Source organism: Protopterus annectens, chromosome 14.part0 (assembly GCF_019279795.1).
Source record: "Protopterus annectens isolate FY-2018-M chromosome 14.part0, PAN1.0, whole genome shotgun sequence".
NCBI lineage: Eukaryota > Metazoa > Chordata > Ceratodontiformes > Protopteridae > Protopterus > Protopterus annectens.
The window spans coordinates 985,981,222-985,999,358 of NC_056748.1; the positions used below are offsets into that span (position 1 = coordinate 985,981,222).

Below are 18,137 nucleotides of genomic sequence, written 5' to 3' on the forward strand. Positions count from 1 at the left end.
ACTGCTTCAAAGAAGTCTATCAGGTTTAGGAGACATGATCTGCCTTTTACAAACCCAAACTGGGTGGGGTCCAGAGTTAGGAGATTACCAATGTCTGTGTTTATAAGTTCCATGATGATACGTTCCATGGCCTTGCAGACCAGGCTCGTCAGGCTAATGGGGTGGTAGTTCCTTGGGTTCGTGGTGGCTCCCCCCTTGTGGAGTGGGATAACCATCACTGTGCACCATTCAGCAGGCACAAAGCATGAAGTGAGGCTATGATTGAACATGGTACTTAGGTGGGGTGCCAGTTTGCTCTGTAGTACGTGTAGAACGCAGCCTGGGATGCTGTCTGGTCCCATGGATGCTGTGTTCTTGGCTTTGGAGAGTGTGGTTTTTACCTGTGCAGCCGTGATTACAGGAACTTTACATTTTTCCGGTATAGAGATAGACTCTTTAGGGGGTGAGAGGGGGGTAAAGTTAGCACTGAACCTATCTGCCAGGATGTTGGCAATATCAGTTGGGTCTGTATATTTAGTGCGATTGTGCTGCAATTCAGAGCAGATCTGAGTGTTGCCACTGAGATTGTTGACATAGCTATAGAATGCTTTGTGGTTGTCTTTAGAATCAGTGGCGATTTTGTTTTCGTAACTAGCTTTGGAAGAATTTATCAGGGATCGCAGCTTCTTACTGAGGCTAACCAGGGAGCCCCCCACTCATGGGATTTTTCTCTCTTTTGCAACAGTTTCTTCCTTCAGTTGTACAGTTTGTTTATGGCAGGGGACCACCAGATTGACTTCCTTTTTTAGGAGGATAGCTCTTGGTTCTGTTTGGGATAGCACGATCCATGCACTCATGTAAGTGCTTATAAAGTGCAATTGTGTAGGATTCAGTAGTCGTAACTGTATTGTCCATCTGCATCAGTGTCATGAAGTTCACCACTTCTGTCTTCAGAAGAATGAAGTTGGCTTTGGAGAAAATGTTTACCATGGTTTCCTTAATGGGGGGTGGGGGCAGGATGTGGATATCTAGGGTAATTAGCTTATGGTCGGATCGGACCAATGAGGCATTGATTTCAGGTGTGGAACACCGGTCCCTCATGTTGGTAATGACTAGATCTAGGATACTGTTGCCCCTGGTGGGGGTGTGGATAAGTTGATCCAGGGCATTGGAGTTTATGAATTCCAAAAAGCGTTGAGAGAAGGAGTTGGTACATGAGTAGTTTTCCCAGTTAATGGTGGGGTAGTTGAAATCGCCCATTATTAGGGTGTTTGGTTGAACCCTAATATTTTCCAGTACATCAAGAAAAGACGAGTGGGAATCCTGGGGCATGGTGGGTGATCTGTAGCAAGCTACAATTTGGATTGCAGTTTTGCCCAAAGTTAGTTGCACTTGGATAACCTCGGCTGCATTATGCTGAGCAACTAGCCTGGAGGTGTGGATATCCTTAATGAATATGGATACACCTCCGCCTTTGGTGTTCCGGTCAGGTTACATAGCCGAAAATTGTTTTATGAGTTATAGTCTGGTAGTGCAGGGGTGCTCTCTGGAGCCTTGAACCAGGTCTCAGTCACTACAAAGATATCGATGTTCTCCATTTTAAGGAGTGCCTCAAGTGAGTGCATTTTGAGATTTAGACTTCTAGCATTGAGTAGCATCACCCTCAGTTTTTGCTTGCCTGTTCCTGTTACGGTGGTGAATCTGTCATTTGAACCTTGCCTAAAAAAGGCACTATACGGGAGGCAAGAACCTTAGCCAGTATCTGGAATCCCAGGGGTGACAGGTGCAGGCCATCTCTGGCAAAGCAACGTGGTCTGTCGACCATGTCATCCCAGGCAGACAGATACTGGATCCCTTTAGAATGGCACCAGAAGCTTAGGCAATTGCTGAAGTCAATCATTTTGTCCTTGTACTGCGGCATCAGGTGAAGCTGAAAAAGACATAGGGGTCCCACTGAAGACAGACACCAGCAGTTTGTGAAACATGCAATTAGTAAAACATTTTTTGCACCAAAAATACAGTGAAAAGCACTTTCAATACTTATCCCAGTCCCCAAAAATAACAAAACTGAACTTTTACTAAGGAAAAAAGCTTTAAGTTAATTTTAAAACTTTTCTCCTCAAAAGTAAAAAAGACAGCTCTTCTTTTAAAAAGTTACTAAAAGTCACATGACACTATATCCCTTTTCCTAGATTAAAAATAATTTCACAGAAAAGGTTCAAACCACACAAATAAAATGTAGAAGATTTTTTTCCCTAAAGCGAAATTATATAAGCAATGGAAAAGCACTAGCCAGCTGTCAAACTTTGAAAACCAACAGTGGAGCACTCTCTGGTGGCAAAGCACTGAAGGGCTTGGCACCCAAACCACTCTTTTTCTTTAGCTCTGCTTATGCTGATCAATGGTTTATGCACTTGGATGGTGCCCTTAAGCTTTTGAAGTAGTCCAGCTGTTGTATCCCCAGCAGGATATAAGTCATATAGCTAGGCTAATGCAGCAGTGATCAACTGATGAATATTTAGTATTGCTTCAGACTTTGATGTTAGCCAAGAGACCTCCTTCTCAGCATTCACAATGTATCCAGAATTGTTGCCCAGAATTTCCCTCCTTCTGCATTTCATATGAGGTTACATGCATTGCTAGCATATTGTAAATTCTTTACATTATTAGTCCTCTTGCTCCTACTACAACTAGAACTTTCTTGGGTATCTTTCTTCCACACTGCTCCTGTTTCTGTTTGTAAATCCTGGTATTTTATGACTTCTGTGCCTCTCGTTGTGTGAGACAATCTAATCAGTGGGTGTAGCAATTTCAAAGATCAATGCTACTTTTGTCTTTTTTTCTTTGATTAATGTATCTGGTTTTCTTAACTGTTGGCAATGGGTGATCCTATGCGATCTGAACTTCATCAATGTCGATAATGATTTGTGATTTATGTTTTACTGCTCCTGTATATAGTAGTGTTAGTCTAGAGTTATGTAAAATGCCAGTAATAAACAACAAAATATTAGTAAACTGTACTGGAAATCTGAAGTTAGCAAACTTTTACAGCTAATGATATGTGCAGCACAAAAGTACTTCTCAACTCAATGTCTTACATAAACTGGCAACTGTTAACAAGGCACTGGTGGTGGTGGTGGTTGTTTAGTCATTTAGTCAAGTCCTACTCTTCATGACCTCAAGAACTTTAGTACTCCTGGCCTGTCTTAAGTTTTTGTAAATTTTTATCAATTTTTACAGCACTACTGACTACTATCTCAGGCTTTGTCTCCCCCTTCATCTTTTCCCTCAATCTTTCCCAGCATCAGTGCCTTCTGGAGTGAATCTTGTCTTCACATGATGCAGCTAAAGGTTATGAGTTTTAGCTTTACTATTAAACATTCAAATTAATAATCTGGATTTATTTCCTTAAATATTGACTGATTTGTTCTTCCAGCAGCCCACACAAAGGATTATCATGGGCGGCACAATGGCAAGCACAGTCACCTCACAACAAGAGGTTCTCTGGTTTGATTCTTGGCTGGGGTGCCTTCTGTGTAAAGTCTACATGCCCTTCCTGTGTTCACATGGGATTTCCCTGGGTGTTCCTATTTCCTACCACATTCTAAAGGTATGCATGCAGTAGGTGGAATGGACACAGTCACCTTTCCATACATGTGAGTGTGGATGTGTGGTACAAAAGAACAATATCTTCTTAAAGAAGGAATAAACACCTTTACAGATAAACAGAATATGAAGCTTTCTATTCTTTATTCAATGATTTACAAACCCTGTATAATATTTCATAACACAATCCTAAGAAATATCTTCACATCAGAAATATGCACAAAAGACTTTCCAGCTGAGAATCAAAACACAGAACTAGGTGCCATGAAGCAGTAATATTAACTACTGTATAACTATGGCACCCAATGACTGGCATAATGACTGTTGCCAGAAGTTGTATAATGCTTTGTGTACTTTGTCATTTGAGGATGGTAGGCTAATGAGATATTAGAGCACTTGTTCTAACCTCAGCACACAAAAGGTTAAGGAAGTGCTGCTGCTGATGAGATTTGAGCTGTATATGGTTCTACTCAAACCTCTGTGCCAGGCTCAAGCTAATAAAGATGTTTTTACAAACAAGCTAGATCACCAGAGGACATGTTTACAGTGATGTCAGTTGCAGTGAGTTTTAAGTAGCTTTGCTGAATTTAAAAAGGTATACAGTTGGAACTTTAAAACAATAAGGTCCTGTTTAGGATGCAGTAAGCTTACAGTAGTTTACAGATGGAATAGGTGCTAAAGATTTATATTCTGTCTGACAGACTGATGTGCAGAGATACTTAAGCCAAAGACAGAAGGACATGGAGTAAGTTGAATTGTTTAAAAGGCTAGAGGAAACAGAATATATTATTAAAAGTTACTCTGTAAGTGGCTTTTCACTGACTGATACAGCTTTTATATTAAGTTTTCTTTTTAATGAAATAAACATGTTTATATCACGTTATCAAAAGATGAAAATAGTGAACGCTATTTCATCGGTCCCAAAACATCTAAACATGAAAATATCAAACATTCAGAACAACAAATTTTTTCCCATGGAAAACATTTGCTGCTCCGAAACACACACACACAACACAAGCACATCAAACAAACAGCAACCACACACATACACTTAAATTCCTACATCTAATGCTACACTAAACTAAACATACACTACTATCTACCCACTTATCTTAACCCAAACCCTAACCCTAAGGTCCGTCACTATTGCACACTCACCTAACCCGCACCCTAACCCTAACTCACTTAAACTGCCCCTAACCCTAAAATCTGTCACTATCACACACACGCCTAACCCACGCCCTAACCCTAACTCACTTAACCCGCCCCTAACCCTAATGTACAAACAATCGCACACTTACTTGAACCCAACCCATAACTTTCCACCAGAGCGCTAAGAATAGCAAAGCCACAGAAACGGCCAACCAAATTCTTTCCCGAGGAAAGATTTCACTGTTCTGCAGCTTCGCTATTCTTAGTGTTCGCTGAATAGTGTTTGATATCAGAACATTCAAAGTTTTAATACTTCGATGTTCTGATATAGACCCAAATAAACAATGCTGTGTTTAGCATAAATGACTTTTAGTTACCAAGAAGAATGTATATGAACTCAGTGTGTGTGAACCAAGTGAATACCCACAACGTGCATAGTCTTGTTACAGTACACAAGTAAACACCAAAAATGTATTATATTTGATTTTTTCATTCTCTTCTATGCATTTGTGAAATTAAAACATTCTCTTGACATTTTGTCAATTTCACATGACATGCAACAGAGAAACGAACAAGTCACCTTCACATGGCTTTATAACTTTTTATATTTCCCTATAAGTTATAATAAAGCAGAAACTTAAATATAAAATCCTGTCACCTAAGCTACTGGCATTGCAAAATGCACAGAAATGGAGATGCCCCTTTTATAAGGACAACAAGACTGAGTATGTATGTGGGTGTGTAGTACTAAGTTGTGTCAAATATAAACAGTTGTGAAAGGCAAATGCACTTCAAGACCATGCCTAAGGACACCTGAATATGCTGCAAAATCTATACCACACACACACACACACACACACACACACACACACACACACACACACACACACACACACAAATCTGTTTTACTGGTATGCTGCTAACATCTTATCATATTAGGTGTCACTTGCTTCACAAAGTGAGATATGATTGCAGCAGTATAATCCCACTATCAAGGTAGTACTGCATGGACTGTATTTCGGTACTGAGAATTAACAAAGTAACTCTTACCTGCCAGATCTAATCTGAAGAAGACAATGAATGAAGCATACAATAAAGCTCATATTGGAGTTGTATGTTGCAAAAATTATATCCCACTGCTCCTGTAGTATCTTCAATGTATCCAGAAGACATATGACATCCCCTATTGACTGTCTTGATCGGGATAGGGAGAAAAGAACAGCTCGATTTAAGCTGCTATACAAACTGACCATGATTTGATCTCGCTGGCAATGGACATTTTCTGTTACCTAGAACATAAAAATGAAAAAGCAAAATGACAATAAGATATTAAACAGTCACTTACATTCCATAATACTTGAACATAAAGTAATTGTAAGAGTAGAAAATAAGCTTCATACATAATCCTATTACACTTATAACTGAACCGTACTGCCTGAATTTTAACAAGCCTTATTTACTACTGCTGCCTTCTGGCAAAGGCGCAAGTAGTAAAAGACAAAAACATTTGCCAGACTCAAGTAAGAATGTATTCCATTCTGGATACTCATGTCTCATTTTTTTTTTCACGGTTCTAGGCCACCAAATGCCAGATAGAAAGGAACTTTTACGCATATGAGAATCAGCTCTCCTTGACTGTCAATCTTTCCTGTTCACCAGTATAAACCATACACCTGTAGTCCTGCTCTAACATCATACTTTGGAGTGTTCAGACGTGCAGCTCCACCAAATTATGGCCAGTGAGTAGTACAGCTTGTCACTGTCTAATCTTTCAATGTGCATGTCACTTTGCTATGCATGGACTCAGTCAGCATCCCAGAGAATGCAGGCTATCACTAACACTGGTACAATAGATACCCTACTACCTACAGGAAACAGTGCCTGAGACTTTGTGGCATGTAGAATAAGAACATTTAATATGTCAAGGGACACGGAATGGTGAGGTATGAAGTTTGCAACAAGTTTCTGTATCCCTAATAAATACAAATGCTCATATGGCAGGTACAGGGACTCTTTGGCCATTAAAAAAAAAAACAGCTGGTGGAGATCTAAAACAGCAACAGACTTCTAGTGTGTGGCAAAGATATGTCAGTGCATTTAGTGCTATCTTTGGTCCATATGCGGTCACTGTGCCATGTTTACTTAACTCATCCACATATAGCTAGATGAAAAAGGTATTTCTAGAAATGTACTTTTCTTTACCTTAAGGCAAGTACATAAGCCTTTCCACCTCATGAGCTGCGAGTGGCAGGACAGTAGCCAATGCTTCAAATGTCTCTAAAACCAAACAGAAATTCCAGGGTCTCCAAACTAAACAGAATGCAGAAACACACTGTTGCAATCACACCTTTTGTTTCAAGTTAACAGCATAAGATCAGACCATCACACTTGTCTGTGCACCATATCAATTCCCAGGCTGGATTTCAAAGCATGGGTAAGGAAATGTGTCAAATCAAATGAAGTAAACTCTGGGTTGCTGGGTTGTTTTCCAAAAAAAATATATATATGCAAGTTAGTTCAGTGGATAAATGTAGCATTTTTGTTGCGAGAAAATATGTCATTCAGTTTATTTCTTACTTTCAAAGCAAAATAGGTTTATAAAATTCTGGTAGCCTAAAAGTGTGTCACATATCCCAACGAATTTACTTTACTTGTCCATAGCTCATGCTGTTTTCCCAATGCAAAAAAAAAAGAAAACTAACAGTCCGATGGTCAAGTAGGTCAGTTTCATAATGGAAAACTTAAATATCTTTGCATCTTTCCTGTTTTTAAAATCAGAATAAGTTTACACAGATTCTGATACCTAAGCCATTCTGACTTATACCAGCTAATTCACTTTGCTTGGCTATAACTCAAACTCAATGTAAAGTATGAAGTCAGTCAGCCACCTGTAACATGTAAACTGATTTAAGTAAATATTTTTAAAAGACATGTTAACATTTAAAGACAGAGAAGCTATTTGCAAGTTTTATTTCTGATTTACAGCAATTTGCTTATTATGTATTTCCCATTCAACAAATGCCTTTCTGGAGAAGAGACAAGGAATGTTTATATCTTGAATAAACAAAATCTACCTAAGACAATGAGGTAAACTTTCCAGCACATAATGTAGGGTAAAAAGATGTGCTTAATGACAAACATAGTAAGAGATGAGTCAGTGAAGATACATTCTATACCCAACCAAAGAGTTGGCTAAGGTAGTACAGTTTTGTTTAGGGGTATCAAGCTAGCCAACTATTTACAGGAAACTATATGGACTACCACCTTAGGTATTTTACTGCAAATTATGTTAAAAAAGTATACATGTTAGGAAGGATATAAACACACAAGATAAAAACGTCTGCAAAAAAAAAAAAACAAAATGCTTATTTATATCACAACAGACATGAGTAAGTCTAGGACAGGTTAGTAAACAGGAGTTTCAAAAGCAAACACTTTAAGATAATGAAATATGCTTTAAGGTAAGAGGACGATAAAGCATGGGATATGAGCATGTTACTGCCAATGATTGCAGTTTACAAACATACATTATTAATATTTGTATATAAAAGGATTCAGATATGGATTAAAAATATAAAATAGTAACAACCCTAGTGAACTAAATACCAAAAAATGTATTTGTGAACAAGTGAAAAATTGCCAAGTGGGAAGGGGATGAACGAAATGGTGACAATGGACAGTGACGGTTAAATGGCTGCATTGTTAAATTTATTTCTAGCACTTGATGAATATAGTATTAGAGAAGTGAGATAAGTACACTAAATAAAGATTTATTCATTTTCTATGGGTTTAGAAAATAAGGAAAGGCCATGCTGTTTCTTTGCTTAATTTTTAATTTATTCTAGAATCAGCAGCTATTAAGTTTGAAAAGGCAGCTGAAAATTTTAAGAGTTTGTTTCATTTATTTTAAAACATTTTTTACAATAGCGCTTTTTCTATTGTATGTAATATTGTGAATAACCATGTAGTACATCGAGCATGGTGATTATGCTCAGTATTAGGAAACAGACAAATCATTTAAGCATTACTATATCATGAGACCCAATCTTAACAAATGTTAAGAACCCCCCTGCTTAACTTGTTAAGGTCAGGTATTATGCTAGGCAGTCAAATCTGCTCATACAGATCAGCAAATGACAGTGGCAATTTGTTTCTCCCTGTAGGCTGTGCTGGTAATGGGTTCCTGAGTTCCGCTTATCAACTTAGAAAGCTGTTAGAATAAAAGGATATGTGCTCACCTGCATTTTCTGATGGATAAGAAGTCTGAAACTCAAATGTACGTCAACTTCAATCCTCAGCGATTTGCCAGAAAACCACATATTTTACGAGGAACAGACCAAAAATATGAGGAGAAAATCTGGACAGTTGAGAGGCATGGAAGGTGAGTGTAAACATAAGAAAATGAGTTACACTGTATTTCTGACAGAGCTCACTAACTGCTTTACAGTTTTGAAAACCAGTAAAACACAGTGTTTTTTGTTTTTTTCTTTTCTGTAATTAGTAGTGTATGGAACAGATACAGCTCTATGTATTTAAAGAATTATGACCAGGTCTCTGATTATAACCATTAATCATGGGTTCTTGACATGAATGCCACAATTCACCTCTCCAGCTTTGCTCTTGAGGTGAATTTCTAGTCTATATTACAACATCAAAGCTTTAGTTAAGCGAATAACTAAAGCTCGATCTTGTAATATCGACATCTAAAAATGTCGAATGGCCAATTCAACCAAGGGAAATACGTCCATTGGCTGAATAAAAAAAAACAAACTTTACATCCGAAATCAAATGGGGGGCTCCGGCCACCACACCCCCCCAAGGTGGGGAGTTATGCCTCCCACACTCCCCCTACCTAAATATACCAACTCTGAGATCACTCCAAATTGGAGAAACGGGCATACTCCACATAATGGCCAAGGGAAATGTTTCCCTGGGATAAATCAGCCGTTCAACATTGTACGGTTTCAATATTACAAGATCAAGCTTTACTTACTCGATTAAGTAAACCTTCGATCTTGTAATATAGACCCAATTTTCTAGGCAACCATGTCTTGAATACATAATAAGCAGGTTATGATTGGTGACCCAATCATAATCATCTATATTATATACTTTCTGTATGTAAACTGTTTTAACAACAAAAAATCTCATGTATAATGCCAGGTGCTGCACCACATCTGTGCTGAAGGAAAGAGTGGAGTTTGGTAGAATTGGGAGGATATCAGAAAATGAAAAAGTGCAGTTGTGTAAGATGCACTTATCATAACGGTAAATGTTCAGATTCCTCACTGTTGCAGTAACCTTTAGTTATTTGGGCTGTATCTGGCTCAGGATACAACAACCAGACAGTCTTCAAAAAGATCTGGCTCCCTCCCACACCTTGCATTCTGACTTCTGATTGATTAGCCCCTTGGTAGGAAATCAGCATAGTGTAGACAACTTCAGGACTTTCTTGCCCAAACAAAAAGAGAATGTTTAGAAACCCCAAAAAGATATAAGCATATAACTTTTTATACCAACAACTAACTGTATACAGTAGAAAGGGGATGGAGGGTGGGTGAGGCTAGAGGAACTGAAACATCTATTGTTATGGTAAGTTCAACTTACATAACTACTCTGTGCTTATCATTCTCAATGTTGCAATAACCTTTGACCATATGGATTAATTAACAAAGCTTATCCAATTCAGGAGGAGGAAGGAAAAGTGTCCAGAAGCCACTGAAGAATGGTTCTAGCAAAGACAGTTCTGGTCTTTGAAAGGGGCTCTAGTATGTAATGCTTTGAAAAAGTATGTACAAAGGATCATGTACTTGCCTCTAGCATGCATGTAGAGTCCACCCATTTCCAATATGCCAACAAAGAAAACAAGGTTCTACTAGAATTTGCCTTAATCCTGCCTGGAAATGTTTTACCATGGTGGGAATAAGAAAAGAGATAGTAAGGCACAACCAAGTAGAATTGTCTGTTGTCCTTTTCCAGTCCCATACTAGGAGAGCCACAGTTGTATACCATTCTTAAAGAACTTCGTATTGACAAGATAATACCTGAGTTGCAAAAGCATGACCAGAGTATATTAAATATATTCGCCCTGTCATTCAAATTCTGATAGAAATAAGGGAGACAGAAGACTAGATTCAAAGTACACTCTGAAAGTAGTAAAGGCATACATGGGGGGAATTTTTCTACAGATAACCCTACATGCATAGAAAAATAAAAGGGTTAACCCACCATGAACAGCTGCAACCAAGACACTCTCTTGTTGATGTCACAGCAGTAAACTAGCTAGTCCGAAAAAGCAAAACCGAAAACAGACAGAATAGCTGGTTCATATGTTGACAAAAATAACTTTCCTAGCAAAAAGTAAAGATTAAATGTCACCTGAATAACAAGTGATTTTACATATCAATAGAAAAGCTTCCTTATAAAACAGCTTGAGCAAAATCAGAACATTCTTGACCACAGCAATAAAAATGCACCCATTTTCCAGGTCAAGGCTGCAAGGGGTCCTGATGCACAATTGACTTAGTTGTCTGTTTATAAAGGAGATAAACAGATCAATTTGATATGTTACCCACAACTGGATCCATTCCTGGAAGATCACCTCATTCAATTTTCATTCATGAGGGTCTGTCCTGGTCCTGGTCAGCTCACCCACTACATTTTGGTCTGACAGTATGAAAGATGCTTGGAGGGCTTTGCAATCCTGCAGAGCTAACTCCCAAGACATCACAGCCAGCCTGCACAGCTAATAAGACCTGGAGATTCCCTTGTATGTTTATATACCACAGCACTGTCACTTTGGTATTGTCTGTAATCATCTGTAATGGTCCTATGTATGTGTTTTGGTCAATCTGAACTGTCCCATAGGCCTCTCACCTTTACCCCTATAGAATTTGGTGTCTTATTGTCTCCACCAATACAGCTATTTATTGATAAAAACCAAAAGTGGAATCTGAAAATAACACAGGATGAGAATTTTGGGTCTGCATGTTTTTTGTTTTTTTTTTAATATTAAATTTTTCTTATGTATAACCTGGCAAAAGAAATCATGATAATCACAGAAGCCATGAACCCTAGAATCCTGTCTTAGACTGATTGGAGAAGATCTAGAACATTTCCAGATACAAATTCACCTGTTCCCATGTTAGGAATACTTTTGAAGAGACATAACTAGAAAATATTAAAAAAGCAAGACCCTGTGTGACACAGTGAAGAAGGATTTTTGAACATTTACCTGGAAGCCCTGACTGGTAAGGAGCAAAGAAACCCATGTTAAAGAATCCTGGGACCTAGCAAAAGACTCTGCAAAGATCACAAAGTCATCTAAATAAGAAAAAAATGTGAATGACCTGCAGTCTGCAATAATCTATCCTTGGAGCTAGACATTTTATAAACACCCCAGGAGCTGTAGTCAACTCAAAGGGTAATGCAGAGAAATGATAATGTGACCCATACTCAAAATCTTGAAAAATGTTATGAAGCCTGTAGCTATGGGAACGTGATGATAAGCATCTTTTAGGTCTAATGTTACCATAAAATGCAGAAGAGGAATGACTGGTAACGGACTCTGAAGGGTCAGCACTTTGAATTTTGGTACTTTCCTTTCTCAACTGGTTTGTGAAAGATCTCAAACTGGCCTGCAGAAAATCTTGTTCTTTGAAACCAGAAGCATTCTGGAACAGAAGCCTTACTACCTTTGGTGTAAAGGCACTGATAGTATGACTTCTAGGGTAAACGTGTTGAAGAACAGGAAGAAAAAAATCTCTGTTTGGTTCAGAGGGTAGGGAGGAATTCCTCTGAAAGGAGGAATGTGAATCCAGTGCCAAAAATAATCCTCCTGAAAGAGTATTAGTACCCAACAGTCTAAAACAATCTATTGATAAAGGAAAAGATTGAAAGGGACAGACTTTGAGATGTAGGGACAGCAGAGGACAGGAACACTGTCACAGTCATTCTGTAGAACTACACTGTTCCTTTTTCTGAGAGGATTCCATTTTTTTATTGTTACTCTTCTGCCATCTTCCTTTCTTCCCTGTTTACCAGCAGACAGCAAGGATTGGTTATTTTTGTCTTTAAAAAAATTGATTTCTATCTGTCATTAAACTGTTTGAGAGCATCAGTAGCAGCAGGGTGAAACAGAACTTCCTTGTCTAAAGCTGAGTTTAAAATCTCAGACTTTACCTCATCGGAAAACATATGAATATATATCCAGGCATGCACTCTCAAACAGTAATATTATTAGTGGCACCAGACACAGTATCCACACAATAATACGCAGTCTACAACGCATGTTGAGATACCTAAGACAGGTTAGAAATTGCAGGATTCAGAAAGGACCTACCTCCTCTGAAGGAAGTGTGGCAGAACAATCTCACATGTTATCCACACCTGTCAAAATAAACTGTAAGAAGGAAATTCTCTTATGAAATCTGTCTTAATACCTTACCATATTGTCTTCAGGGAAATGTTGGTATTATTAAATGTTCTCCCTTTTTAAGGGACTAAGGACTGAGGGTCATGGTTACTGCAGGCAGCATTTGCACACCAAGGCTGGCGTAATAGGAGGAATGGGTGTAGTATGAGGTAAATCTACTTGCAGTATATCATATAATTTCTCCACTTCATCCCCAAAAATACATCACACATCCTGGAACTAGTCTTTGATTCATGGATATTTATTAAGAAAATGACCACAAGGGCTTTTTTAAGCCTAGCCATGCATCTCAAATCTCTGACAAGTTCTGGTCCCTTGATAAATGTCAGCAGAGGCTTGGGAGATGAAACATTTACAGGAGACCTGTGCCCATTAGAGACATAGGTGTCAAGCCAGGGATGAATTTCCTGTTCCCCATCCAATTGTCCAAGTTACACTTCAACTGGATTAGGAACTCTGCTTCACATGAAAAGGAAAACTCCTCTAATGGAGTTGGAGAGGACAAACATTCCTCTGAATCTCTGAATCAGAGCGTTCAGCCTAAAAATCAATCAAAGAAAAAGACCTCTCTCTTTCTCTCTCTCTCCCTCTACATCAGAATCCTCTGACATATTTTCCTCAATAATGTATTGACGTAGTTAGACTTTGGGTAGAGATTTATGCCCTACAGGATAGAAAGCGTGCTGGCTAAGGTATGAAAATCATCCTTATGAACAAACAAAATCTCTCTGAATGAGCAATATCTGACCCTTTCTTTATTTTTGGATAAGATGCCCATATGGGAGCCAAACTGAAACTAAAACATAGATTGCAGAACACAATAATTAGCTGGAACTTTTGTTCTGGTCAAACAATAGGGTAGACATTAGAATATGGGTATATGGGAAGAGAAAGATGGATGCCAGAAGTACAACTTTGAGTACTGGATGGATTATAAACAGATGCAGAATGACAGACAAGGATGTATTAGTGGTTGGATTAAGCATGTTTCCAAGTGGTTATTTTCTTCTTTTTCTGCATGATGATGATACTCATGATGCATTTCAGATAAAAAAGCAAACACCAACAGCATGCTATTATTATTATTTTGTTTTTAACTTTTCCCTTTCTTTTAAATAGTGCCATTGTAAAGGTTTGAAACACATATGACTCTAGCAGAGAAGTCATCAAAATGAATAACCCAGTCTTCTTTTAAGGGTCTGAGTCACTATTTCACCAAGGTGAGTGTACAGTTCTTCCACAGCATGTCTGGTACTTCGTGAATTTAATAGAGAAACCTAAACAGGTTGATGACTTTGTTCTTCATGTTAAGTTCACCAGCATAAATGTACCTGTCATCTGCAATGTATCTTTTCAGAAAATGGTAGGATCTCCAGTTTCTTTTTTCAAAATGTCTCACATCTTTTTCTCTTGTTTAACTTAAGGCATTTTTGTAATTATATACAAGATCCCTGGTTATGACAGCAGTACTTTATTTTGGCAACTTAGTATACTGTTTAGCTCACAGAAAAATATGTTTTCCATGTCACGGACATTATTAGATATTTCTTACTTCAACTACAAAATATACATCTGTTGATAGAGCTATTTACTAAGGAGGAGGTAAACCAGAGTAGATTTGGGGCACTTTTTCACCCCCCCCCCATGGAAGCAAGAAGATTAAGAAATTATTCTGATGAGGATTTGCTGTAGACCACTGTCAGTACATTGAACAGGGAGCATAAATATGTCTAAAGAAAATACTACCATAAATAGTGACTGCAAATAAGCCAGTAGAGTGTACTGAGAGCAGATGATTAAATGTAAAGAGATCATACTCTGTTAGCATTATGAGAAACATGACAGGAGATTTACAGTTATAGAGCATTAAAAGTATTCAGGCATATCACAGCATTAAAAGTATTCAGGCATGTCTTGGTGCAAAGGGATTACTTGAGATAAGTATTTCTTTTCGCCCAGATCACATACCGCAGCAGAGCTCAAGTGAAACAAGCACATGCAGTGAAAGTTATTTCATTTTATATTTTTTAGGGTACTGTTAATAACAGAGGATCTTTGTGATACATTCCACTGCTCTGACAACACTAATTCAAACAGAAACAAGGATGGGCATGACTGTTTTCTCCAGTCACCATATCAATGACAACCTAAAAGGATAATTGTAAGGCACTGATGTCACCACTTAGTGACAGTACTTCATTTCTTTCTCCATTTACTTTCCAAAACCCATCCAAGTCACAAAAAGGATGATTTTTTCAATGAGTAGTAATATTCAGACTTTGCTCTTACCCTAATGTATATCCCTACTTACAGTAGTTTTTTCAGGATTATAATGGTGAAAACTCACTTCAGAAGACAGACAGAGAGGGGAAAAGCAATACATGATTCAATAACAAATCTCAAAGACCTTCTTTTAAGAGCAAGTATCTTATATAACTGTATTATCTTACTTTGAGCTACTCTTAGCATTACAGTGTTCTGATAGGACAAGATGTCATGTACCATGAAGCAAGAATACCACAGGTGATGGTCTACCTGAAAAAGCTATGCAGAAAATAAAATAAATTAAATTTAACAAAGCATGTTTATGAATAAATGAAGTATACGTGTAGCTCAGTTTACTGATAGGGCAACAATAATTCGAAGAATGGTCTTCCAGATCTAAATGCTGACCTCACCAATACTGATTATTTATCAGTCATTAAATACTAGAAAAGTTGTTGCTGTTTGTCTTTCAGCTTTTCCCGGTTAGGGGTCGCCACAGCGGAGCTCCGGTCCGCTAATGATTGGCAGTTGATTTTTACGTACTGAGTTGCCGGCCCTAACGCACAACCTTCAATGAAGGTACACCCATTCACGCATGTCTCCACAGTAGACGCTCTAGCTGAGAATCGAACGGACGTCTTGCTGTGAGGCGGCAACGCTACCGCAGCACCACCACCGCGGATCTTAAATACTAGAAAAGTAAGATTCTAAGAATGGGCTTGCTGAGTGATCCTTGATTTCACTTGAGAAAGTTGCCTTGTACCTCTGATAACAAAAAGGAATAATGCTATCAGCCATTAACAAATACTGATTTGCAACTTGTTTGGTATCAAAATAGAAGAGAAGTAACAAGCAGAAACCTATAATTCAGAGTGGAAAGGGATGAAATGGGGTGATGCTCAAGAAACAAGGAGAGACTATGATTTTAAATACAGATCCTTAAAGAGAATAACAATAACCGCAACATTATATTCATAAAGTCACAGAAAGTATTCTAAGAACTAAGCACAGCAAGGGAATGGTGAAAGGAGATTCTGCTGATAGGGATGACTGCAATTAGAGACACAGACAATAGGCAAGAGGGGGCTGAAATTTATTAGAGAAAACTGGCAAAAGAACCAAGATATTGGGAGAAAAAAATTACAGAGACAAAGTTAACAGAATGGGAAGAGACCAAGAATTTATTTGGACTGCAGGCTAGAGACTGCCTTTCCTATCAAGGATTAATATCAGAGTACAGGCAAAGAGAAAGAAATAGGGGGGACCTAAGTGAATGACCAGCACTGGTAGAGCTTTTACTACAATCTAGAACAGAAGCTGCTGTTAAAAAAAGAATAATTAGTACAGCATATAAAATATTGCATGATAACTATAAGAATCAATCAGAAGAGGTAAGAAAGGATTCGGAAGTAAGACTGGAGGTGTAATTCACAAAGAAACAATGGGAGATATATATGTATGTCTCCCAAATATGCAAAAAGTCTAGAAGATTTAGGATCTTTGCTTGGAAGTGTTTACATACAGTGCAATGAAAAACTATTTCCCCTTCCTGATTCCTTATTTTTTTGCAAGTTTGTCACACTTTTGTTTCAGATCATCAAACAAATTTAAATATTAGACAAATATTAGACAAAGATAACCCAAGTAAACACAAAATGCAGTTTTTAATAACTATCCAAACCTACATGGCCCTATGTGAAAAAGTAATTGCCCTCCTTGTTAAATCATGAAGTAACTGTGGTTAATCACATTTTTGGGAAAGCTGAGTTCAATTTTACTAGCCACACCAAAACTTGATTATTGCCACACTTACTGAATCAAGAGATCACTTAAATAGAACCTGTCAGACAAAGTGAAGTAGGCCAAAAGATCCCAAAAAAGAACACATCATACCACGATCTAAAGAAATTCCAGAACAGATGACAAACAAAGTAATTGTATCAGTCTGGAAAAGGTTACAAAGCCATTTCTAAAGCTTTGGGACTCCAGTGAACCACGGTGAGAGCCATTATCCACAAATGGAGAAAACATGGAACAGTGGTGAACCTTCCCAGAAGTGACCGGACTACAAAAATTACCCCAAGAGCACAGCGACGACTCATCCAAGAGGTCATAAAAGAACCCAGAACTACATCTAAAGAACTACAGGCCTCACTTGCCTCAGTTAAGGTCAGTGTTCATGAAGGTCAGTGTTCATGAATCAACCACAAGAAAGAGACTGGGCACAAATGGCATGCATGGCAGAGTTCTGAGGTGAAAACCACTGCTGACCAAAAAGAACATACAGGCTCGTCTCACTTTTGCCAAAAAACATCTTGATGATCCCCAAGACTTTTGGGAAAATATTCTGTGGACTGACAAAACAAAAGATGAACTTTCTGGGAGGTGTGCATCCCATTACATCTGGTGTAAAAGTAACACAGAATTTCAGAAAAAGAACATCATGCCAACAGTCAAACATGGTGGTGGTAGTGTGATGGTCTGGGGCTGCTTTGATGCTTCTGGACCTGGACGACTTGCTGTGACAGCTGGAACCATGAATTCTGCTCTCTACCAAAAAATCCTGAAGGAGAATGTCAGACCATCAGTTTGTGACCTCAAGCTGAAGCAGGACAGTGATCCAAAACACACCAGCAAGTCCACCGCTGAATGGTATTAAAAAAACAAAATGAAGGTTTTGGAGTGGCCTAGTCAAAGTCTG

The 18,137-nt window shown here is 38.3% G+C and overlaps 1 protein-coding gene across 1 annotated transcript in view; it reads right to left on the reverse strand.

The window, feature by feature from the left end:
* Positions 1 to 18,137, reverse strand: part of WDFY4 (WDFY family member 4) — a 4,454,583-nt gene that overhangs the window by 2,474,024 nt on the left and 1,962,422 nt on the right. Inside the window, exon 33 of the mRNA XM_044055648.1 lies at positions 5,788 to 6,026. Within this exon, the coding sequence (XP_043911583.1) occupies positions 5,788 to 6,026 (239 nt within the window). The remainder of the gene's footprint in view (positions 1 to 5,787; positions 6,027 to 18,137) is intronic.